The sequence below is a fragment of the Syngnathus leptorhynchus genome, chromosome 11 (assembly GCF_054491065.1).
Source record: "Syngnathus leptorhynchus isolate UIUO chromosome 11, UIUO_Slep, whole genome shotgun sequence".
Lineage (NCBI taxonomy): Eukaryota > Metazoa > Chordata > Actinopteri > Syngnathiformes > Syngnathidae > Syngnathus > Syngnathus leptorhynchus.
Genome location: NC_141205.1, coordinates 10076365 through 10100436, shown reverse-complemented (window position 1 = coordinate 10100436; position 24072 = coordinate 10076365). Strand labels below are relative to the sequence as shown.

General features: G+C 43.1%; 4 protein-coding genes across 9 annotated transcripts; all 4 read right to left on the bottom strand.

The window, feature by feature from the left end:
* Nucleotides 1-49: 49 nt before the first annotated feature.
* Nucleotides 50-2550, bottom strand: prr13 (proline rich 13). Its single transcript, XM_085924407.1, has 4 exons — nt 2496-2550; nt 1448-1497; nt 849-1369; nt 50-442 (listed from the first exon to the last, which is right to left on the bottom strand). The coding sequence occupies exons 2-4, from the start codon at nt 1461-1463 to the stop codon at nt 395-397; spliced, it is 585 nt and encodes a 194-aa protein (XP_085780533.1). The 5' UTR covers nt 1464-1497; nt 2496-2550; the 3' UTR covers nt 50-394.
* Nucleotides 2496-7232, bottom strand: LOC147049461 (anti-Muellerian hormone type-2 receptor-like). Of its 3 annotated transcripts, none has more exons than XM_085924398.1 (12): nt 6980-7232; nt 5959-6168; nt 5584-5742; nt 5282-5374; nt 4642-4730; nt 4349-4570; nt 4140-4254; nt 3927-4072; nt 3698-3854; nt 3464-3600; nt 2672-3405; nt 2496-2552 (listed from the first exon to the last, which is right to left on the bottom strand). In XM_085924398.1, exons 1-11 carry the CDS (start codon nt 7017-7019, stop codon nt 3289-3291), a joined length of 1485 nt encoding a protein of 494 aa, XP_085780524.1. In that variant the 5' UTR covers nt 7020-7232; the 3' UTR covers nt 2496-2552; nt 2672-3288. The 3 variants fall into 3 exon arrangements, with proteins under 3 accessions (XP_085780524.1, XP_085780526.1, XP_085780527.1); XM_085924400.1 differs by having other exon boundaries at nt 2496-2614; nt 2733-3405; XM_085924401.1 differs by having other exon boundaries at nt 5959-6150.
* Nucleotides 7233-7676: 444 nt separating this feature from the next.
* On the bottom strand, nt 7677-19728 carry LOC147049460 (ras-related protein Rap-1A-like). 3 transcript variants are annotated; one of them, XM_085924409.1, is made up of 8 exons: nt 19615-19728; nt 15519-15607; nt 14679-14747; nt 14344-14400; nt 13678-13818; nt 10173-10316; nt 9856-9987; nt 7677-8462 (listed from the first exon to the last, which is right to left on the bottom strand). In XM_085924409.1, the coding sequence occupies exons 2-7, from the start codon at nt 15573-15575 to the stop codon at nt 9898-9900; spliced, it is 558 nt and encodes a 185-aa protein (XP_085780535.1). In that variant the 5' UTR covers nt 15576-15607; nt 19615-19728; the 3' UTR covers nt 7677-8462; nt 9856-9897. The 3 variants fall into 3 exon arrangements, with proteins under 3 accessions (XP_085780535.1, XP_085780536.1, XP_085780537.1); XM_085924410.1 differs by lacking the exon at nt 19615-19728 and adding an exon at nt 19398-19586; XM_085924411.1 differs by lacking the exon at nt 19615-19728 and adding an exon at nt 17177-17196.
* A 1155-nt stretch (nt 19729-20883) lies between these two features.
* On the bottom strand, nt 20884-24045 carry timm17a (translocase of inner mitochondrial membrane 17 homolog A (yeast)). Of its 2 annotated transcripts, none has more exons than XM_085925008.1 (6): nt 23952-24045; nt 23011-23110; nt 22657-22720; nt 22444-22572; nt 22252-22362; nt 20884-22089 (listed from the first exon to the last, which is right to left on the bottom strand). In XM_085925008.1, exons 1-6 carry the CDS (start codon nt 23975-23977, stop codon nt 22013-22015), a joined length of 507 nt encoding a protein of 168 aa, XP_085781134.1. In that variant the 5' UTR covers nt 23978-24045; the 3' UTR covers nt 20884-22012. The 2 variants fall into 2 exon arrangements, with proteins under 2 accessions (XP_085781134.1, XP_085781135.1); XM_085925009.1 differs by lacking the exon at nt 23952-24045 and adding an exon at nt 23602-23883.
* Nucleotides 24046-24072: the final 27 nt, after the last annotated feature.

The window sequence follows — 24072 nt, the reverse complement described above, 5'->3', positions numbered from 1 at the left end:
TCCAGCTATACTGTACACATAGCCATTAATAGTACAAATGAGACACAGATAGCTTTTTATCCATTTATTGTAGTCAATCACCATTTTGAAAAAGTCATGCATTCTTTCCAAAACACAATGATATAAAAAAATCAACAAGTGTAACATGTTAGTGGTCGAGAGAAAGATTTCCTGAAAGATACAAAATACAGCCTATAAAATCGTAACCTACATCATTGCATAATCTTGTATTCATTAAATAGCTTTTAGCAGTAAGCCCCTTTATATTTAGATGGAGTAACAGTATACTGTATACAGAGAAATCCCATAGTTTATTTTCTTTTTTTTTGATAAAGTTATCCACATTTTAATTGTGTGATGGCATACAGTACCATTTATCTATTGGATCATGGCCTTAGTCGCTGCTACTGCTGCTGCTGCTGCTGCTGCTGCTACTGGAGGACTGTGGGGACAGATAATTACATATGTTAATGCATGTTAAAATAAACAAATAAACAATACTTAATTATTCATTTTTTGTAACAACAATTATGAGTGTCACTTATTCAAATTATTTTGCTATTGATGGCCGGATTCACTGGAAATGAATTATAGTGGGCGTCCACATACTTGTGTGTTGGGGGGGCAACCCAATTCTTCATGGTAAACGGTTGTCGATGCTTATTCAAGAATTTTGAGGGGTTAAAAGAAAGGATGACTTTTTTTTCCTCAATGCAATTATGATGGGCATCAATCATGCATTTTTGCTAATCGAGAACTGGGGCGGGACTTATTCTCAAATAACTGGGGGTCCACTGCAACCCTAATACCATCACCAAACTTCCTAGTATAAGTGGTGCCAGTCTCACCTTGCCCCCATGGTTGTGGTGGCCATGCATTTTGTGCCCCTTCTTTAGCTTCTTCCCCTTCTTCAACTTCTTGTGGCCTTTATGTCCATGCATCCCCATGCCAGCCAGACCAGCCATCCCAGCCATGCCAGCCATGCCAGCCATACCGGCCATGCCAGCCATGCCAGCCATGCCCCCGCCTCCATGGAGGGGGTTGAACCCCCCATGGTAGCCTTTGTTGTGGTGGTGGCCCTTTTTTTTCTGGTGGTGGCCTTTTGGGGAACGCGGGTACACTCCGGCCTGGACGCCTCCGACAGAGGCGACAGGATACCCGGCAGTCCCCACAGGATAGGACTGAGGTCCCGCAACACCAGCGTATGGCGTCATACCCCGGGATGCATTGGGTATCATGGCGGGGTTGACGCCTCCTGGATACTGAACAGGCAGGTACTGTTGAGATGGAGGCTGTGGGTAGGCTCCTGCAGGAGGGACGGTGGGGTATGCGGGGTTGTAGCCAGGAGGGAAGGCTGGGTTGGATGGACCTAATGTAAACACACAATTATTCAAACATTCAATGCTGTCATTTTTTTTGTACCCCGCAAAAAAATGGGTTTGTATACCTTGATTTGGCCACATGGCTGGTTATACACCTCAGTTGTTGTTGAAAGTTCTGGAAAGACATGAAGAAAAAAAAATGGATTATTAATTCATTGGAAATCAGATTATTATCCATCCATTTTCTGAACCGCTTTGTCCCCACAGGGGTCGCGGGCGTGCTGGAGCCTATCCCAGCCGTCAACAGGCAGGCGGGGTACACCCTGAACCGGTTGCCACCCAATCGCAGGGCACACAGAGACAAACAACCTTCCGCACTCGCGCTCACACCTAGGGACAATTTAGGCCTACCATGCATGTCTTTGGGATGTGGGAGGAAACCGGAGTGCCCGGAGAAAACCCACGCGGACACGGGGAGAACATGCAAACTCCACACAGGGAGGGCTGGAGGTGGAATTGAACCCGCACCCTCCTAACTGTGAGGCGGACGTGCTACCCAGTGCTCCACCGAGCTGCCCCAGATTATTATTATTAATTATTATTATTATTATTGTTATTATTTGACTTTCTATTTTTTAATAGAACAAACAAGGCAACATTAATGCATTGGCAGTGGCAATAATCTAAACTCTAAAGTTTGTGTTGATTACTGTACATGTTTTAAATTTGAGTTTTAAATAGTAAATATTTGATATAACTGCTGGTGTGCGAAAATTGTAAAAACGGCAAATGTCAACAAATGTTATGGCACTTTCATCTATACGGAAATACATTCATATAAAAAGTGTGATGTGTGTTACTTTAGATTATTTTTAGATTTTGCCTATAATGCGATTAATCCTAATGAACAGAAGCCATCGCTGATTGTTTTTAAAAAAATTTTAAAGTGACAAGTGTAAATTTAACGAGCGTAAACTGTCCCCTTTTTGGTCAGTAAACTCGGTCTGATGGTTGAGACAACAAAATGGAACATTTTCGTGACATAACTGTCAGAGTCCGTGTTAAGCGACAACTACGACGGTCACTAATTTCGACTTTTTTGAATCAACGCAGATTGTTACGTCAATCTAGAAAGTAAGTATCTAAATATATATGAAATAATCCCAAACTCACCTTTGCTTTATTTAATCGTTGTCTTCCGTATTGATTGACGCGCAGTCACTGACGCAACTGGAGAGAAAGAAACATGCGCAGGACGAGGAAGCCGCACCCAAACTTAAACTCACAAGCACCTGCCTCCACATTTACATGCAGAAACACAAAAGAATGTTGCTTGAGTGTTTCCATACCCAAACAACTACTGTTTGTTGCGACGAATGGAGGAGGAATGTGGTGACGAGTCTGACTCACTATACACTTGAGGTCCACTTGCATTGGTCCTCGGTTTACGACGGAATTCCATCCCACCGGAATACGTATTACTATTACTAAACCTAATATTTAAGTCACAATAGTTAGTAGTTGAACGAAAAACACTTTTAGGCCACAAACACAAAATAATCAAATCCAAAACGATAATGTACATGTCGTGTTGTATCGGTAATATCGTAAACCGAAGACACTCCAATAGGCTGTTTATTTTGTATATATGTCAACAAACAAAATGGGGAGCTTTTCCTTCGTTCAAAGAGTACAGTTTCCATCATTTTACCTGATTATATATTTTTTTCAAAGTCATACACACACACACACACACACTTCTAAAAGGTCATCACTGAATGGTGCACATACAGTGAAAGTGAGGATAAGATAATTCATGTGGAGCAGCGTTGCACAACGATGCCAAAAACATTTCTTCATGAATAATATTTAGCAATCGATATTCAAGACACCACAGAACTGCGGAAACACACGTAAAAAAAAATAAAAATTAAGACTCTTAAAGACAAGCTGTGGAAAAAAAGTGTCATACTAAAGAATTGGACTGAAGAAAGACTAATCTGTCCACAACACAATGAGAAGTCAGACGGGCATCCGGGTCCACGTCCCAGCATTCAGTCAGCAGATCCTGCAGCACTGGTCCCTGAGATGGGATTCGAGTAATTCAGTGGGAATTCAGTGAGGCTATTGGGAAAGAATACCTGTCTCAGGTGGTGCCAATGCTCAGGGATGGAGGGTCTTTTTCCCATGTGAGACACATGGACGATGAGTTTCTCCTGGCTCATGTGGCTTCCCAACTCACGCTCATACGGGAGGTGATGTTGTGGCACGGTGCCGTCTGCAGAGGGAGACATTCACTCATTGCTTGGTGAGACTGGAAGAATTTCCTCTATGCTAGATTGTGCATAAATGTCGGTGTGCATTATGAATTTGACCTTCAAACAAGTCGCAGCAGCGCATGCAGATTTCCCACAGCAGCAAACTCAAAGCGTAGATGTCCCCGTGGAGAAAGCAGCTGCTGAAGAGGCTGACACAACCATCCAGGATCTCGGGAGCCACGTAGCACAGGGTGCATGCTGCCTGACTGTGACGCTGTGGATGAACATAAATGTAACACAATGAGCGGGTTACAATCCTGCCATAGGAGATTCAGAGAGTTGTCACCGTTAGCGTTCCCATTTGGCGATGGCCTGGGCATGAACATGTGATGATGGAGCTTCCAAAATCACACAATGCACAAGTGCCATCTGCCCGGACCAGCACGTTGAAGCTGCTGAGGTCTCTATGGGCTACAGGTGGTTTGTGACCCTCTGAAAAAAAAAAAGAGCATTACACAAATTGAGAGTAAAAGCAAAAAAAATAAAAAATTATGCCCACCTTGCGTGTGCAGATTGGCGTGGAGATAGGAGAGTCCTTGTGCTAAAGACAGGCACAACTTGAGTGACAACGGCCAGCTGCAGGTGTTCAGGCCCAGAAAGGAGTGCAAAGAACCCTGAAAAGTACAGCCGAACAAACAAACGAGTCATTTTCCTCACTTACAACCTGCATTGTCAGGAACAGCCCAATATTTTTGGATTCATGCTCACATATTCTGCAAATTGTAGGAAAAGAAGCCAGCTGTTATCTTCCGATCTTCTCCCGGTACCCAGAAAATGGGTGATCCCAGCGTGCCTCATCAGCGGGAGCCCGTAGACTTCCTTCTCGGAAATGAACGCGTGCTGCGTACCGGCGGGGAAGATTTTCACGGCCACCATAGATCCTCGGTATGTTCCTCGCCATACCGTGGCAAAACGTCCACGGGCCACAATCTAAGCGAGACACAAGTATTTGAAGATGGGACCCGGCGCTTTTAATCAGTTAACCTTTTCGAACAGTTTACTTGTTGCAGTTGAACATCAGTGATGTCAATCTGGGACGTTTGGGAGGGACTCAGTGGCGCGATTGAAAGGCTAGCCTGGGCATTCTCCTCTAAAATAAACAAAGTTAACAGCAACGTTAAAATAACATCACTGTGTTGCTATTGCTATTTGAGGAAATAGAAGACGCTCAGGTGCACGAAGGGAGCGTTACAGTGGAGATAAGCACCAAGGTCGACAGTCGCAAGGTCAAACAAAAGCAGTGGGGGTGAAATACCATACAAGGCTCAAAATAAGCCATTTCGTAGTATTTTCGTAAACAAGGCCAAGTCTCCATTTGTGTCAAAACACTAACAAGCCCTGGAAAACATCTCTAGGCATGTCATTTATATATGTTATATTGCCAATTTGTTATTGTTTAGGCAAATCCATGTTTTAGGTAAGTGAGATTTACCTGAAAAAAAAACAACACTCCTCAAAATTGGAAAATTGTTCCTTAAATGAAGTCATTGATTCGCAAAAGTTCACCACGGAAAAAAGCAAAACAATAATTATTTCCGGCCCAGTGTTTTCTTTCATCTTATTCACACCTTAAATCAAAAAATAAAAATCAAGTTTGAACACTCTCCCTTAGAATCAGATGAAATATAAGAAATCCGTTACCTTTTTTACGCGAGAGACAACTCCACTGCACCGCCGCCATCACCAGCAAGCACACGACCGGCATAGAGAAAACAACCATGAGCCGAGTTTTGCCTATAAAGACAAGTATTAGTTTGTTCCAAATATTTTCTGGAATTTATTTGAGCAATGATTATACAACGTTATGACAATTAATGTCATCCAAAAGACAAGTTCGGGGCTTGCTGCAAGGAAGCACGCAACATTGTGGAACGACCAAAATTCCTGACTTGATTTACTGAGGAACATTTTCAAAGGTTCAAAGTGATGAAGATACAACAAACCCATGGAGCTGAAGAGCCTCGGCTCTTGCGGTGACACACCCCAGGTGACGTTGCGGTTACACAGGTCCGTGTTGCACACACACTTGACCAGCTTGTTGTTGAAGCGGTGCTGCGCCTTGCAGGTGGCGTCGGGACACGACTTTTCATAGATATCGCAAGCTTTAACGGAACACGGGATGAATAAGATACTGAGTAACACTACCTGAAGGAGTCACACCATTGGCGAGATAAAAGCTTTAGTTCAGCGGAATGTTCACGTCATAAGAAGAAGCTTATATTATTGACAAAAGGCATATAGTTGAGACTGAGAAGTATTTTGATGGCTTCAATGAAAGTATGTGTGTCTGTCTCCAAGAAAATGTCTTATCTTCTTACCAAGAGTGTCAACCTCCAGCTGACCATTGACAACGAGGAAGTAGCCCACACAGCAATGCGTGTTCTCGCAGACCTGAACGGAGCCATTCACGTTGGCCGCCTTCAGTTTCTCCTTATTGTGCGCTTTGACCTTGAAGGCGCACTGCCTCCTCTCATTTGATGAAGGGCCGCACAAACAAGGAAAGATGCGTTCTGAGAAGAGTGACAATGCTGAATTTAGGTGTAATATGACTTCGGGGCATCAAAATCACCCCAAGGAATTATTGTTATTTTTTTTTTCCTTCTACAAAGTGTAATTGCACATCCACTCCAGTAGGTGGCAATGCTGCTGTCATTGTCAGAATGAGCTTTAAGGTGTGTTTTTGTTTTTGCAACAGCTTGAGTGAAAAACCCTTAAGAGAAAATATGGAAAAATATTAAACACTAAAAATAAAAGTATAAATACACTAAAACACAATGTTGATAAAGATACTTTGTTTTAAGCCGATCTCTTTTTCTTTTCCTGTTGTATTTACCATTGATGAGGCTACAATGTTTCGTAACATTGTATAAAGTACCGTTAACAATTTCATAGTCGATAAGACAATACTATTTATGGTCATGGCGGGGAGTTGTGGGAGTTCCACTTTCATCTTCCTTTAACAGAAAATAATTTAAAAACAATGGTCTAAGCCTGCGACTTACTGACAAGTCGTTTACGAGATGGCAGAATGTAGAATATAATTTTGTGTTTCCACTTGCTGCCATTCATACAAAATAAAGGAAATGCCAAGCATTTATTTTTCAAAAGTAAAATAACTTTCAAAAGTTAAAATGACATTTTCTGCCACTTGAAATTCAAAACAAAAATGACACAATGGGGAAAAATCATCCAGTAAATAATCAATGTCCTCATAAGTAATTATTGTGTATTGTATCCATAGCTCATCCTACTAGTATGATGACACTAAACATCTATTATGGCCTGTAAATGAAAATATGAAAAATATATAGTTTTAATAGAAAATTAAAGGCGACTCACCCAGCGCCAGCAGAAAAAGGGACCAGCGTTGTAGAAACATGGTCACTCAGATCCTGGACTGGCCGATAAGCAAGGCTGTGAGATTTTTTTTTTTTTTTTTTCTTCCCAATCTCAAGCAGTCATGGGAATGTGAGGGGAGTCACCGACACTTCCCAGCATCACTCCCACAAGCGCACACCTGCAGTTTGCCACACACAAATACCATCTTTTCCAAAAGTAGCTTTACGGAGAGACACCTCCAATGAGGTAGGATGAGTGGGGAGAATATATATATATTTTTTTTTAATAAATAGATTTTTGTGAGTATCTGTGACATAAAAAGACCAACTGGTAACCAAGGCACTTTGGTTAAAAGTTTAATTCACAAAAATACATTGACCAATATCATGAAAATGTACTAAAATGTACTTTAATAATCCATAAACGCTGGAACATTGTAGACAGAAAAACACAAGAAGCATTATTCGAGTTGGTTTAGTATAATATATTTCAGCTTCAAGAGACATAGAAATCATTCCTTATTCCCCCCCCCTTTTATTTCTTCTATAAAAGACCCATTTTTGTCCGAAGCATTATGCAAAAAAAAAAAATGGCATTAGAATATATTATGGGAGCTATGAAATTCCCAGTGACTAAGTATAAAATTAAGTCACATCAGAGAGAGATAGAGAGAAATCGGTAGATGAGAAGTCCATGAATGATAAGAGGTGTGAAAAGGAACATAAAAAAAAAAAAAATACAGATTATAGACCTTGATCTATCACTGACATGACAGGCATGGAGAAAATGTTTATGGCCATCCAAGATAAAAAATTCTCACTTTTCCACTTGGTTTCACACATCTACAATTATGAACTGAAGCAACTCTTTTTTTTTTTTTTTCCATGCTCGTTTTTGAAGAACATTTATATTCACACAACTAAATGTATGTTTTTCAAATACGATATACTGAAAAAAGATGGAAAAATACTGAATCCCATTTCTAATGTTTCACTTCTTAATCGTTTTTTTTTGTTTGTTTGTGTTAAAAGTTTCAAAAAAGAAGAGGGGAGGCCAAGCGGGGGAGCGGCGGCGGGGGGGCTGCTGTTTTAGCCGTGTCTAAGCGGCTCACGGACATTTCGTTTCTTTTAACAGATTTCCTGCGCTGTTGTCATCAGTTTTGTGGCCTTTTGGTTTTTGATGCAGAAATGAAGCAAATGTGTCCTTTCAGCAGACACACGCGGGAAGAAGGTCCTCGAGGCCAGAGAGCAGAGTTGTCTCTCGCCGACTGTCTTTCTCTTTGATGTTTTTTTTTTTCTTTTTCTCTCGGCGCCGTACATCGTCATCCTCATCTCGTGTAGGATAGAGCAGTGTGAGCGCTCAGCTGATTTCACCGTTTGGGGCTGATGGAGTTGAGAGGGGAGGGGGGGGGGATCAGGGTGGGCAGGGCTGTTGGAATGCTGGCACGTTCCAATCAGGGCAACAGTTCTTCATTACAGCATTTCTGCAAGGCGACACAGTGATTAAGTCCTGAATTGCTTCCTCCAAAGGTCATGTGTGAAAAGCAACATAGATCTGCCAAAAAAGATGTTAGCGCCCTCTGCTGGCCGATGAGTGTTATTACACCTGCTTGTATTAAAACCATGGAGTGACTGCTTACAAAGAGTACAGCTTTTGCTATATAGTGACATCATAATTTGGCCAATTTACAAAAATACCACCCCCACACCTTGTTTTAAAATTCCCAATTGTTATACAAGTGAAGATAGTGCTTATTCACAGTGTTACAAAAAGAGGAGGAAAAACAATCTCCTTGAAATTGCCATTTGCTAAGCTCTACTGGTGCTCTACCTCGTAGAATTACATAACTTTAAACTTTTTTTTTTTTTTTTAAACTAAACTCCTGGTCTCTTGAGGTGGTTCCACTGTAGCGTCTCATTGCATTACATTTTTGTGTGTGTGTATTTATTTTTTTTAGGCCCAAAGAGAGAGAGGTCACAGTGGCCTGGGAATGAGGACATATGCCCAAAAAAGCAACATGATTGGATGACCTGCCCTGTCGTGTTGCCTGATGAGGTCTCTCACTTTTTGAAACTTGGTGAAAATCCTCAATCATGTACATACATACAGCCTGCTTTACTCATTGCCGAGTGCTCATGATGCTTCTTCTTTATGGCCATTTATATGACTCAGTTCGAGACAAAAACTGCATCTGAGAAATAAGTCCTCTGGGGTGAGGATGCCAGTGTGTACATGGCGAATGAACGGTGGCACAGTTGGGATGTAATCCCGTTAGTGATGGGTCAGTGGGCCGGCCGGCGTGTGAACTCTCACATGGCGACCGGAGTGGGTGGTTATGGCCGCCATGTCTGAGCTGGGCACAATAGCACTGTCTGTTGTGCTAATCCACGCTTCGTGGCAGAATTTTGGAAAGGAAGTTTTACTCTCTACGCTGACCAAATGTGAGTGGTTGAAATCCAGATTCATTCCTCATTGATTTGATTTGCCACAGTGAATGTAAGAGAGAACGAGGCTGTGGTCCACAAGCGATTCCTTTGGCTTGTTGAGCGGTGGCTCATTCAGTCATGTGGATGCCAAGAGGGACAAAAAAACAAAAACAAAAAAAGATGCAAGATATTTCCTCTCCACAGCTAAAGAAAAAAAATCAAAAACAAGAACATCTACCTCCACAAGTCAGAGGTAAAATTAAAAAGGCATTCAGTTTTGACTGAGTGTGTTGTACCCCTTTCTGACTGAGGGTGGAGCCCTTTCTCTCAAAGTGTTTTCCACAAGGAGGAAACAAGTTGCGGGAATTTTAAAAAATGAGTCAATCTTTGTATGACTATCCCATTTCTGAGACACTTGTTAAAAAAAAAAAAGCATGTCTCCAAACATACCTGGCTCAGAGCTGCTGCAGGGGCTTTAGGATGGGAGGGTCTTTAAAGCAGCACACAGTTGGATTTCTTTTTTGCCTTCTTCTTTTCCACTGGCGTTTTCCTATTTATCTGCCTGACCAGGTCATAGAAGATCTGAGAGAGAACGAACCAACAAAATCAAAACATTGCATTTCCTCAAACAATAATAAATGGCACGTTCACCTAAATGCCTAATGCATTATGTGCCAATGTTTTATGGGATGTGTTCGGTAAGGCGCTTTTGTTATGGCGACGGCTAAAAAGAAAGATGGAATATGAAAATATGAAAAACGACTTACATCGAGGACATTGATCTTTGACTTAGCAGAGGACTCTAAAAAGGCACAGTGGTTCCACTGTCTGGCCAGGTTCTGGCCCTGCTCCTTTCCCACCACACGCTCATCCTCCAAGTCGCACTTGTTGCCCACCAGGATCATCGGCACCTGAAGAAATGAAACACATGAAACACAGAAATGATTAATAAAAAAAACAACAACAAAAAAACAACTGATGATTAACAGCATTCAAAATTCATACGGTGGGTGGGCTACTGTAATAGAGGACCAACTCATTGCCTATTTTTGTATTCTGTTCTCATGGCAAAAATATAATGATTAAAAAAAAAAAAAAAAAAAAATTGTGGACCAGAACCGTGTCACAACCGGTCCTAATATCCTGTGCGATACTCGTCACATTGTGGAACAGCCACAAGGACGATCCAAAGAAATCAATCAGTCCCCCTGGGACTGCAAAAGAATCATTCCCGTTACGTAACCCATGACCGTCTATTTTAAGAGTGCCACTTGTTTCGTTTTCCGACCCTCTGAGAAAACGTGCGACATGGTAAGAAAATGCCAACACGCTGCTACTTTCCGTACCGCTGTAATTTTCCATTAACAGGAGAGAAACGAGGGGAGGGGGGAACCTTAACAGAAAAGGCGTATATCGTGAGCCTGGCGGCAACTGCGTGGTAGTGTCGGGATGAGTCTCTTCCTGCCTGCTGTTTCCTGAGCGGCTATCTGGGGTCGCTTGCTGGGCTCGGAGGAAGCCGCGGCGGCCCCGCCCAACCGGGATAGCATCGCTTTCCTTCCTGAACATTCCCAAACATTTCAGCTGGATTCCATGATACGGGCCGCCCTCTCCCATATATGATGACAGTGTGTGTGTGTGTGTGTGTGTTTTTTTATCTTCCATTGTAAAGCATGTAAGATAAAGCCTCAAGTGACCACATCATCCTAAAATGTGTGGAAATGTTTAAAAGACTCCAAACAAGACATCTGCAGGAGAAATTGACTTGTGGTGGGCCTGTAACTACTAAATCATTGCGCGAGATTCCTGCTTTTTCACTCAATGCCTGGGAGATGTGGAAAAACTGGATATCAGCGGGAATGTGGAAGCATCCTGACTTGTTTTAGCTTGCAGTTCTACGCTCTGGCCGTTTTCGTCTGTTAGGAACACTAAAGTGGGGCAGAAGAAATATGACAGGGTCCATTATTCCTCTTCCCCGTGGGCCTGAGGCGGACGACAGGAAGCTGGGATATTTGCATTAAGCCCGCCGAGGTCGCGACTTGATGTTTGATATCCAAACAAGCCGCTTGGGTACTGGACTGCCCAACGACATTTCTACCAAGGGGTCCCGGGAGAGCCGAGGAATGCGCTGCTAACACAAACGTCGAGCCAAGCTGCGATAAAAAGAAGGATGGAGAGAGCGAGAGAGAGAGAGAAAAAGCGAGCGGGCCGGTAGGACAGAAAAATGTTCAGAGTCAGCACGAGGAAGTATTAGCCCGCTGAAAGAGTCCACATGGGCCAACCAGGACTTGCTCAGATGCCGCTAACGTGCTGCAGACAGGTCCTATCCCGCCTACTGTGGCATTCTTTGGAGATTGGATTGCAGTTACAATGAACGCAGCCAGCACTTGCAAACAAACAAGAGCAGTGAGTCACGGGAACCGGGTCGGGGGATTAATACCGTCCTAGACGTACTGGCAGAGATGCTCCCGAGAAGTCATAAGACCCGTTTTGGCGTAAGAGTGGGAAGGAAGCTCGTGAAGCCGCCGCACCGCCGACTGCTCGTTCACTTTATTAGTCTTTCTGGCCCCGCTGTGCTCAAAGTGGACTCATTAAAAAAAATCTGGTAATTGAGCACTGTAGGAATCTGGTGAGCTTCTGGAACGGGACAATATACGACAAACATGCAAGTGCTTTTGCAATGAAGCCCATTGAAGACTTGTAATTGAGCTTAGCGATATTAAGAATGTCTGCGCATTTCGCCAGCTCGGCCCTAAATGGCGCGTGGAGAACAAAAACATCTGCAGTCGCGATCGGGCAACGTCGGCTACCCCAGCTAGCGAGGTCTTGAAAGCATTTGAGGAAAAAAATGTCTGCCTCATCATTTTGCTGTAGTGAGTCACATCGAGTAGAAACAAGTACGAGTAAAGCAAAGGGATAAGAGATTTTGGACTATGTATTCCTTGCTGTGTGACTTTTCTAGGCTACACCCAAGGCTTTGATTTTTAGAGATGCATTTTTCCAGGTGGCCAGTGAGAGGCAGTCAGTTTCCCTACCTTGAATCGTGCAATTCAAGCTAGCTTGAGGCGAACCTTGGCTCCCTAACCACAGTTGCCCTAATAAAAACACACCGCAACCTCACAGCTGAGTGTAACTTTAATGAACTCGGGTTTTCTTGCACATCAGTCCAATCATTAACTGTGCCAGACCACAGTGAGGCCACAAGGCCCTCTGACCATAGAAAGGGGAAGGAAAAAATGATGGGGAGCAGACACTGAATAAAAGCTGGGTTGGGGGGGGGGGGGGGGGGGGTAAGAAAAAGACAGTTTTGTACCACAAAATGTGATTACGTGAAGTTAGAAGAAGGGAAGAGAGGGAGGGGTAGGATTTATTCTCTGAAAAGCTCCAAAAAAGGACACCCTTGAGACACTGGCGTGATCCCTGCCGCAGCACAACACCAGCAAGGCGATGATGGAGCTTTACAGTAAAAAGGCCTCTCGAAAAAACACCAACGAAAAAGTGGCGACGTGTGGAAAATGTACAAAAGTGTTATCCGACAGCAGTGCAAAAGCTGCGGCAATATCCTTCATTGGCCGAGTATTGTGTGAAAGTCTAAGGCGAACCGCTGTGGCTATTTTTTTGGACCGCTTTTACCGGATGCTAATTTTATTCTTATGTTAACAATTACTTGCAAAAGCTGAGGTCACATCCAACCAACAAGGGCTTCTATATAAAAGGGCATAGCTTGAAAAAAATAGCAGCTCGTGCGTTGATACGGCAATTCATCCGTATCAGTGTAAAAGACTTTACCCAGCTAATGAGATGCTAATCAAATTCTGATGCAAACAATTAATCACCAGAGCAGAGGGAAAGAAATCCATTGTTTTTACTGGGATCAAACCAATGGGGTACAAGGGGGGGTGGGGGAGTATCCACAAATGAGAAACAGTCCCAACCCAGAGACGTGCACTGCGCAAATGATATGCACAGTAGACAAATTGCACTGTGTGCCCTCGCATTGCTTTCAACACACAAGTAGGACTGGGACACCACAGCCTCTATTGTTTTCACCTAATACGAATTTGTAATTGCCCTGCATAAGATGCTTGCTTTTCAACGTTGAATGGTCTCCATAGAAACTGAACAATGTAGGCGGCTGAGAACAAGGAAGCACGGGTGGGGTGTGTGTGGGGGGGGCTATAATCTATCAGCTCCGTGCTCCACGAGCCTTTCAAGCACAAATCAAAACACAAACGAACTTGCCGCGAGGAGCTGACGGAACACACAAACACTCACATCCTCGGTGTCTTTTACTCGTAGAATCTGTTCCCTCAGGTCCTGGAGGTCGTTAAAGGTGGACTGCGCTGTGATGGAGTAAACCAGGGCAAAACCTTGGCCGTTCTTCATGTACAAGTCCCTCATTGCCGTGAACTGTTCCTAAAAGCGGTAGGAAGAACAAGCGGGATGAGTCTGGATCAGCATACCTCCAAAACAAAGTACTAAAAAAAAACAAAATGCAGCATTTCGGCCAAATTGTACAAACATTCCAGCGGCTCAGATTAGGCTGGGCTGGGAGAGGTCACTTAAGCAAAGTGGCGTTTTGGGATAAATGCTAACCAGTTAGCACACCAACAGCTGAGGATGGCGGGAATTAAATGAAGGGAGGCCAAAGCCGTGATTATTTCTCATCTGGGATCAAGTGAGAATTGCATGGAATTAACTCGTGGCATTTTTACAACTGCAGATGGGATCCCTCGGAGCATTGTCAGAAGAATTGGTTTTATCTGAAGAGATTCGAAGCCCAGCTCTGACAACGAGTTATGCGTAGAGCGCATGGCTGGTTAGAATCAATATTTGGAAAAATAGCATGTCCACCCATAAGGACAATGATCCTGATAATCATGGAATTTCCCTTTCGTTTATTGCTTTTGTTAAAATTCTAACTGACATCAATATACTTACTGTGCCGGCTGTGTCGAGAATTTCAAGCATACATTGCTGTCCGTCTACCTCCACTTGCTGTAATGGGGGGGGGGGGGGGGGGGGGGGAATAAGGACAGATGGTTGATTAAAAATGCATCACAATAGGAAACGATTGCTGTCACGTCGCAATCAGCGCTCGGTAACGGGTCAAACGTTTCAGGAATGAGGAAGGAAAAGAAAAAGAGCAGGCAGAAACTGAAGGACGAAGGGCGTGACAGCACACTGGAGAGCAAAACAAACGCCGTGAGTAGAAACAGAGCAGCTGCTCGCCATCAGCCGCCGCCGCCGCTCCCGCCCTTTGGGACAACACTCACCTTTCTGTACGAGTCTTCTATTGTCGGGTCATATTTTTCCACAAAGATTCCCTGCACGAACTGAACTGTCTGTAAAAGAGAAGACAATGTGCGATCAGTCACGGGTTGTCTGCCGAAGATGGGATTTCCCCGTCTATATTTTGCTGTTGGAAATAATACCGGCGTGGCATTACAGGATGTTGTAAAGGTGGGACAAATAAAAAAAAAAAAAAATGTAATAGGACTAGCAGGAGATTACATTTCTTCCAAATTACTGTGGTGTGGTGTTGTCTTAACATAACTATGAACCAAAATGAATGATGGTTAAAAACCTACAAAATTAACCCGGCGCTTTTTTTAATTTGTGAACTATTTAGCCGTGTTGGATGTGTTCCCTCCTCTGGCCTGAGAAGCTTTATTTAATGCCTTGCAGACGGGCTTTGCCGTGTCTGTCGCTTAGCACTGGCTGTCAGCAAAGTATTTCCAGATGACACTGCGTGCGTCTTTGTTTTCTCGGACGGTCCGCAGGAGTTTTTTCTCTCTGTCTTCCACAATCGCTGAAAATGGCAGCGCCCACTTCCAACAGGCATGGAGAACGCCGTCGCTGCATTTCAATAATATAGTTCCCAATAAAGTGAAATGAGATATTTTTTACAAATTTCACGCCACAGACAAATATAAATGCTGAAAAAAAAATAAACTCCAAGTGATGGAAAAAATAATGCAGTTGTCCACGCTCGCTCCGCTGAATGTTAAAACCACAACCAGCTGATTAGTCGATGCTACTTTCTTTCAAAAGTGGAAATGTCCTGCAGAGTTGTCGTCGAGGGGAGTGGAGATATTTGAGAGGGGAAAACTTACCAGAGCGGACTTGCCCACACCTCCGGAGCCTAACACCACTAGCTTGTATTCACGCATGGCGGGATCACTTCAGCAGACAGCCAAACAGTCTAGAGAGAAGAAGCACAAAAAGACAAAAAGAAGTGAATATTTCAATCAAGAGAAACAATCCAAAAAGTTGGAATTTCCCCACTTTTTTTCCATTGCAGATTGTACTCATTCCTGGATGTTAGGGCCAAGAGGCACAACGCAACAATAGGGGGGAACACCCATAAGTGGAGCTCCTTCGGGGAGGAGGAGGTGAAGAATACGTGACCTCGGCTTAACACGAGCCAGCTGTGCAGCGCGCCGTGATTCATGGATCTCGCTTCTATTCCTCACAATGGCACAATCGGCTTGCTTTTATGCACCGCGGAGCACCCTAGAGTCCTTCTTTTTTTGTGCTCAATTACCTCCTCGAAAGGTACTGCGAAGCTTCAACGTGTTGTCTTTTTCCAGCCAGTGATAGAAAGCAGCTGCCAGTAGGGGAAGTGCGGGTCATAATGAGGAAGAAATTGTGCAATCTCTGGAATATGGCTTTGAGGGCTTCCAATCGCTGGCGCGTATTATGGCGCTAAGTCAGCTAGGTTAGCCAAGTGGGTCACCGCCGCAGTGAGGTTGACAAGGAACTGGGCGAAGTCACTTTCTTTTTGAGGACTTTATATGTTGACCTGCATACTTCTCAGTTTCTTTGATTTTTTTTTTTGTTATTCTCTGGGCAGGATCCTATTCTCGAGATGAATGATGAAAATCACAAAGCGGCGAATATATTTGGAGCCGCAATCGAAACAGAAGGGCCGTGTGATAATCAAGCATTTTTGCAAAGCATCAAAAGCAACTGTGGAGCAGATGACCAACCAAAGCGCTGCCGGTGGCCATGCAATCAAATGGTGTGGGTAATTCACAATCGTTAATCTGCTATTGCCAGGAAACTTGTCCTTGTACCATCCACAGCCACGCACAACACACACATCTGCTTCGTCCACTAAACACGGTGACGCGAATGTGTGGCATTCCAAGTACAGAGCACTGATAGTTACGTGCCAAGTGCGACAAAGGCTTCTCCACTGTTTATTGTTGTCAAGGTGGCAACTAAGACACAAATACTTTGGCCTGCACTTTCAACTCAAACACAATAAAAATACAATAACTCATTCAGCTCATGGAGAGTTATTACAGTTTGGAAAGCAAGATTCTTTTTTTTTATTAAATGACAGTATACCCTGAAAGTGGGAACAGGACCTTGACCGACTCTGCTTTGTCAATTCCTTGTCAAGTAGCACAGGAAACAAAAGGCTCACACAGACAAGCGGAATCCAAAAATAGTAAGGCTAGAGTTACACCGGATGGTCCAATTGACAACATTTCAATGTTTTACAGTCACCGAATTTGTGTTAACGCAGCCCAAGACATTTTTCCGAAAAGGCGACACGCAACAACATTGTACTTTGACAACGCAATCACACAAAAGGCCATTTAAGGACATGTGTCTTGAAGCAAACCTCGCCCTGTTTCCACTCGGCTCTTAACGACACTGTCATTGGGAGCAAAACAAACGCTCGGCTCGTCGGGCCCGGCAAATAAGGAGCGAAGGAAGGCGGCGTGCCAGCGAGCACACGCTTTGCGGTGACATCACTCACCCTCCGGGGCCAAAAGGTATGTGTGTCCATGTAGGGCTGCGAACGGCATGTGCGAGCAGCGGCGGGGTGACGCGCTACGCCAAAGTACATTCAGGATTTCCTGGCGCGGGCTAATCTGACATAAGCGAGGCTGTCACAGCTGCTGACTCAGCAGGGTGGGACGATGATTGACGGCCGGCCCTCCTCGAGAAGGGCGCGCATCTGTTAAGCCGAGCGGCAAGGGAGAGAGACCGCCGTCTTCTTACGTGACACATTCACACATCCACTTGAGGGTGGATACGTTGTCCTTCTGGCCAAACGTTGATAAGATCGCCCACCGCGATAACCGCACACAAAGCGACGCAAAATAACGCGACGCTAAGATGGCCAAGCAAGCTCGAGTCAAGCGCAAACGTAATGACGTTTAATAAGACGAGAATTTGCAATCATAGCGGGAAAGCCAGCCTGCGCAATCACGGTCGAGACTGTTATGCTGTCTTTGAAGTGGGAAAGGCAAATTGCTCAATTTCATTTTCCAAAAGTCCTAAAAACAATGTTTGAGTGATTCATTGCATCCCAGCGGAGATTTACAACTATTCGAGTTTCAATGTGCCCAACACAAGTGAGGAACACGTTTACATTTGGAACATTTCTTAACAGTACATCGCATCTTAATTCATCTTTTACTTAATCAATATTCCAGTAATACACAAACAAATTATGAGGAGATAACGATTGAAAGCTATTTTAACAACTTCTCAACAAGGTACCGCACCTTAACTCCAAAAGCACCTACCACAATGACCAAAACCAAATTGGTTCAAGTCACCTTTGTCCATCACTCACCCACATTAACCCAGGGCTAAGGTCAAAGTTAGTCAACAGTGCTGACCAGACCAGAGTGTACCCCACCATTCACACCTAACAAGCTAACAGTTAGCTCGTAAACAGCATTCGGCAAAAGCTAAACCAAAAACGAGCAGCACCGATTAAAGAATGACTATTTTTGTGACGGACAACGACATCGGCGGAATGCATCCAACCATCCTGTCAGTGGTGCCGTGACCTGTAACCACATCCTCTTTCCAGAGACACAAGAAGGCTTCACGCTGGCCGCCGAAAATAGCCTCTTCCACTCTCTGTTCCTCTGTACCAGACAGCAGACTGACTTAGAAGCGGGTGTGTGGGGAGGGAAGTGGTTGTTTCAAGTCAGCATCTCATCGTTGTAACCATGTTAGGCCCCACAGGATGAAGACAATAAAGAGTAGAAGCCGTAATTGCACAAGTTGTTGGAGAAGTATGATGACTTCTCTCTTTTAAGCCTGAAACATCTCTCCAAACAAATCACTTAACACCAATTTCAAGTCTTTCACTTTTGTGATTCTCAACACCTAGTCAAAAAGTACATGGTGTTTCAATCAAATTCAAAGGTCTTTTTAAACAGATCTTCTATACAATCTTAAACACTACATAAAGAAAAAAAAAACATCTGACACGCAAAACTCAGCTTCCCTAGAACCCATCAGCTGATTCTCAGAACTTGGAAGTGGCAATTCCAAGTAGCCTCAGCAGTTTGACTGTCAATTTGAGAAAATCTTGTCACGTTGCTGTGAAAAACACTTAGTATGTTCTTAAAGGCAATTTTGCAACTTCACCTTTCTTTCTCGTTCTGCACTTCTATACAAGCTAGGTTGTTACAGCTGTTTTAGTCGCATCAAGGTGTGAAGTCGGTTAATTTCCCCACAATATGGACAATACATTTATTTTAGCACACCCCTGCGATACGGAATGCAATGTGGGCTTGAACATAAAGCAATTACCAACACTTCCTTTCAGTAACATGAATACAATTCTTCCAGTCCCATGCGTGAAAAAAAAACTTTTGACAGATGAGATGAGGTGGCATTAATCTATAATCCCGCTCAATGAGATAAACATGTCACTGTGTGGACGGTGTGAGCAACACTGCTAAATCCCGTTACAAAGCTCGTTAGCAATAATGAGGCTAACTAGCTAGCTTTAACGGGCCGCTAGCGGAGGCTAGTTAGCATGCTAGCCTGTTAGCTCGCAGCACACACGTCCCTCGCTCCAAAACGGCCTAAAACAAGTATATCTCGCCCGCAAATGGTCTCCTACGCCAAGACCAATTTGACGCTTTACGTCAAGTGCCGAGCCGAGTTGATGTTTATGACCTGCGGGGTGGGGTGGAACGCGCTATCGGTGCTTGCGGGGTTAGCGTTACCTGCCCTTCCGCCTGGCCTTGACTAGAATGGGAGTGTTTCGAGAGCCACTCGCGGAGCTTTAATGTCGTTTTATCCGAGAAAAACAGGCTACGATCCAAGAAAAACACCCCATCAGCGGGGCCCGTCGCGAGTGTCGAGAAGGAGAAAGTCCCAGCGGCGGTAAATGCTTTCCAGCCCGCTATCTTATTTTTGGTGTCAAGTAAAGTTTGCGCTCACCGTTTGTCGCTTCGCTGTCTCTGTGGGCGCTCCGCAAAGTGTCAGCTCGGTTGCGCGCGCAGCCCACACGTCACTCCTATTCAGCTCCGACCCACACTTCGGCCTTTATTTTATTTGTATTATTCTTTAAAGAGTAATTTATGCATACAATTTATTCTACAATTCTAATACTACTACTACTTCGTTCATTTATTATCTTTTAGAGTCCCATCCTAACCCTATGTTTTTGTATTGAAATTACTTTTTCAACATACAATAGATTTTCAATGTGTTTTCACTTGTTCTAATTTGCTGTAATTTACATAGATTTACGTGTTTACATGTATTTGTTTTTTTCTAATATTATTACATTAACTTTTTTATTACATTTTTTCCCCATTATTTTTAGATGTTTCTTTCAGATAAAAACTCAAACGGAAACAATGTCCGGCTTGTTATGTTACTTGTTATTTTGGTGTTTGACTGTTTCCCCTGCTTATTATAAAAATATATATATATATATCTTTGTTTTGCAAGTCAGATGTTATGAGGAAAATTTTAAACAATGAGTCTTTATGACACATCCATGAGTTGTTCTCAAGTCACTATGACACATTTAAGTTTTTTTCTAATTGTGAAATCAGTCAGCAGTCCTCAAAGTGGAACAAAATAGGAAGTGGGTCAAGGAACAAGACATTTAAAAAAAAAAAGAAAGAAAAAGAAAATACTGATAAAAGTTTCATGTATATTAACAGAGGTCTACAGAGGTTTATGGAAAGCCAAAGGACCTCAAATAATCACAATACTAGAATTGAATGCTTTTCTACTTTCTTTTACAAAGAAAACTAGAGACAATCTTCCCGGTTACTAAGTCACGAATTTGAGGTTACAAACAGTTTGCACAGCTGTAGTTTCCATGCAAATATTTACTGTGATTAATTTAGCCAGAATTAGCATTTAGATAGAACGTCACTCTCACGTTGCTTGCTTGTGCACTGCAGTGTTTGGAATAATGAGACACGCTCAATTACCATTTACACCGTGCACACTGGTTTTACTTAACTGTTTTGTATGTATCCTGCAAGAGTAATTAGTACTTTACTTCTGCTTTATAGTAGGTTATTGATAAAACAGAAAATCCTTCCGATTTACGTATCCAATTTCGCCGTCAAACATTCCCCATGCAAGTTTTAGTTACTGGCGCCCTCTAGTGGTCAATTCCGTCACATTATCTTTCTTCATACCAGGAACTGGAAACCTTCCACCCCAGCCATACTAAACAAAAACACATTAAAACACATTTGAGTTTATTGTCGTTTGGTACAATTGCTCGTATGGATTGAATTTCACAGGATGTAACGACCCCTTGCACGAGTTCAACCTTCAGTTGTAGTGATTATGCCTCATATCTCTTAAATTTTGAATGCAAAAACAACTTCTGCATAAAACATCCAGTTGACTCTTTACATTGTAAAAATAAATACATGGTCGTGAAGCCAACTGGAGAAGTCGTATTGTATGCGACAAGAGGCTCCCACTAGCTCGAGCGTGTGTTCTATTTAAGGCAAATACAAGGGGAGCCTTTAAATATATACACAGAACACTAAAGTCTTATAAATTATCACGCTTCTTATTTTTTTCTTCACGTCCCACACTCAACCAGGTCACCTGGCCTTCATCTGCATTAGCTGGGCTACAGGAATTCATTTCAAAACAACACTTAAAAAAAAATAAAAAAATCACAATACAGCGGAACCTTCAGAAATGAATTTGAATTTGACCAACATTCTCTGGAAAAGGGATCTCAAAATTCAAAAAGAACCTTTTGCTTAAGCATCACAAAAGCTACAAGTCATGATAACCATCGAAGTGGAAATGGACGCAGTTCTGGATGACCTGTCTGCTCACCAGTCCGACATTACATACACAAATTAGTTATTGTTGTTATATGTTTCATTCCAATTATGGTTTTTGGTCAACGCCTAGCATAATGGCATATTTTTTAAATCAAGCAATTTTTCTCCTATTTCCATTCATCAACACACTGGATCAGCGTGAACCGCTCTATGAGCAATAGAGATGCGAATTAAATAAAGTGTCTAATGACGAGGAGTAAACGCGTGGGCTAACATTTATGCACGATGGCCAAAGAACCAATTGGCAAAAATATTTTTTCCCTTTTTAATCAAATGCCATCCATCCAATTTTAGTTTCCACCGCACTTATGAAAGAAAAAGCCAACATGTGTATTTTGTACGAAAATGAAGATGTCACTGTGCAGTCTCAGCTCACCATGTGGTGGAGGCGGGGGTATACTTGTCTCTATGGTTACGGGTGTGCAAGTGTGACATCTCCATTTCCGCTTTGTGACCCCAGCAAGGAATTGAAAACGAAGAAAAGTTTGAGGCGATCAGTCCTTTCACTGATATTGTCGGTAGTCTCCAAAGGGGGCAGCGGGCATGGGTGAGGGGGCTGGCTCCTCTGCAAATTGTGGACCTGAAAAACACACACATGGGCATACGCACAATAAAAATCAAGATACCTGTTTGTTGTCTATGTTGTAATTACAGGGGTGTTAGTAATATAGTAAGTCTAGAAAATACACCCTTGGGAATCATGAATGTTAAAACCAAATAGAATAAATGGTGGTCAACTCACCTGTGGGCAATTGTGACGAGGCAAACCTTGACAGCATGATTCCAGCGCCCTCTATTAAGGCTAGCAGGATGCCCCCCATAGCCGCCGAGCCCACCATGGCCACTGGTCCATCTGCCAAGAAGTTCAGTTAATGGTCTGATCACACATCTTTGGAGACCAACATGGAAGGAATCGTTTCAAAAATGTGCTGACTTCTAGCAGCAAGAATGGCTCCCGTCATAGCGCCACTCGTAATGGAGTTCCAAGGGTCCTCCTTCCCGCGCACCTTCACCAGGCCGCAGTCAATCATGGAGAAGAGGCCTCCCCACACTGCGAAGCTACCTTGAAACGCCAAAGACATGGAGTTATAGATGGAAAGAGCATAATAATAATCATTGGGGGAAAAAAAAAAAAAAAAAAACCTACCTCCAAGCTGTGGTGCTCTGGTCTTGATGGCAGTCATGCTACCTCTCATTCTGTGATTCATTCCCTGCAGAGCACAAGGTTGACAATTGAGTCACTAGTATGGCCCCAACTGATATTGTTTTTTGTTTTTTTTTGGCTGATTCAAAATCTGGCAGTATCTAATTCTGATAACCAATTAATCAGTTGACTATAAGAGTATTGTTAGTTCATTTGTTTAATGCCTCTTGACTCAATGGTGATGAGGAAGATGCTCAACAGTTATAATATTCAAAATATTGGGGTGAATGCAACAACTATGAATTGTGAAAGTTGTCATGAAATAGTGTACAGTGTTGTGTAAGTGAGTGGTCCTACCGAAGGCGCGTTCCTGAAGCCTTTTACTGCTTGGAATATTCCACCGCCAATAGCCCCCATGGTGAACGCACCCCCACAGTCATCCACAATCCTCCAGGGACTGAAAACAGAAAGAATTTCCATTGTTTCCGACGTAAGATGGATTTTACATGTTATCCACAAGGTTTGGGTTCTTAGTTTTGGGATATATTTAGAGTTGAAAGGGGATTTTGTTAGTTTGTTCCTTTAAACTTGACCATTCACCCGTACACTATGATAGAGAGTACAGAGGCCTCCTGAAGGGAGTATTAACATTTGTATCCAAGGAATATGTATGCAGAACAAGGTGGCTAATGTGCAATATATAATTTGATCAAAACTGTATGATGACAAGACGTGACTTGCTTGACATTGAGTAAGGACTCGACTTGACTTGCTAAGGACGTGCATGAAAGTCTTAAGTTATGACTTAAACCTGCACATAAGTGACTTGCGCCCACCTCTGTTAACGATATTTAAGCGTTACTGACGTCTTTAAAATGTTGCGCAATCAGCCCCCCTCCCTCGCGCCTATGGTAGTTTGCTTATCAAACAGCTACAGCTAACACGTACTCGTCCATTTAATAGCTCAATGTGCCACAGTCGTGATAATTCCGTAGCCCGTTTGTGACAAGACTGTGAGCAAAGTTAGAGGAAAAAACCGAGATGACATATTGGTGAGCACAGGAAGAGAGGCAAATCCGCAAGGTCACTACAACGTGCTTTTTGGCACGATGTCATGTGGTTAGAGCAATAGATCGTCATTTTAGCATCCGTGCTAAACGGCGGTAAACGAGCCGGTTTCCAATAAAAAACAATAAAAATATATAAATATTCCACATTCTCGTTCGAGTGAAATGATGTGTTAACAGGCGCTGGAATAAAAAAAACATTCAATTAATTATTTTCGCCCAAAAACTCACCACGGCTCTCTAGCATACTCCTCCATTTTGTTCTGCCGTACCGTGCCGTAGCCGGAGTGTGACGACAGAGTGACGTAATGACGCAACGCGAGGCGTTTACAGGCGCATTCAGGTGCACAAA

Coding starts and splice junctions, on each gene's coding strand:
- timm17a (XM_085925008.1), bottom strand. CDS start 23,977: ATGGAGGAGTATGCTAGAGAGCCGTG. Junction 23,111..23,951: donor GAGTATGCTAGAGAGCCGTG/GTGAGTTTTTGG, acceptor TTCTGTTTTCAG/TCCCTGGAGGATTGTGGATG. Junction 22,573..22,656: donor CAGAGCACCACAGCTTGGAG/GTAGGTTTTTTT, acceptor TGGCGTTTCAAG/GTAGCTTCGCAGTGTGGGGA.
- prr13 (XM_085924407.1), bottom strand. Junction 443..848: donor ACCACAACCATGGGGGCAAG/GTGAGACTGGCA, acceptor CTGTCCCCACAG/TCCTCCAGTAGCAGCAGCAG.
- LOC147049460 (XM_085924409.1), bottom strand. CDS start 15,575: ATGCGTGAATACAAGCTAGTGGTGTTAGGCTCCGGAGGTGTGGGCAAG. Junction 14,748..15,518: donor GTGTGGGCAAGTCCGCTCTG/GTAAGTTTTCCC, acceptor TCTCTTTTACAG/ACAGTTCAGTTCGTGCAGGG. Junction 14,401..14,678: donor TAGAAGACTCGTACAGAAAG/GTGAGTGTTGTC, acceptor CCCCCATTACAG/CAAGTGGAGGTAGACGGACA.
- LOC147049461 (XM_085924398.1), bottom strand. CDS start 7,019: ATGTTTCTACAACGCTGGTCCCTTTTTCTGCTGGCGCTGG. Junction 6,169..6,979: donor CCTTTTTCTGCTGGCGCTGG/GTGAGTCGCCTT, acceptor ACCTAAATTCAG/CATTGTCACTCTTCTCAGAA. Junction 4,731..5,281: donor TTGTCTCTCGCGTAAAAAAG/GTAACGGATTTC, acceptor TGTTTATTTTAG/AGGAGAATGCCCAGGCTAGC.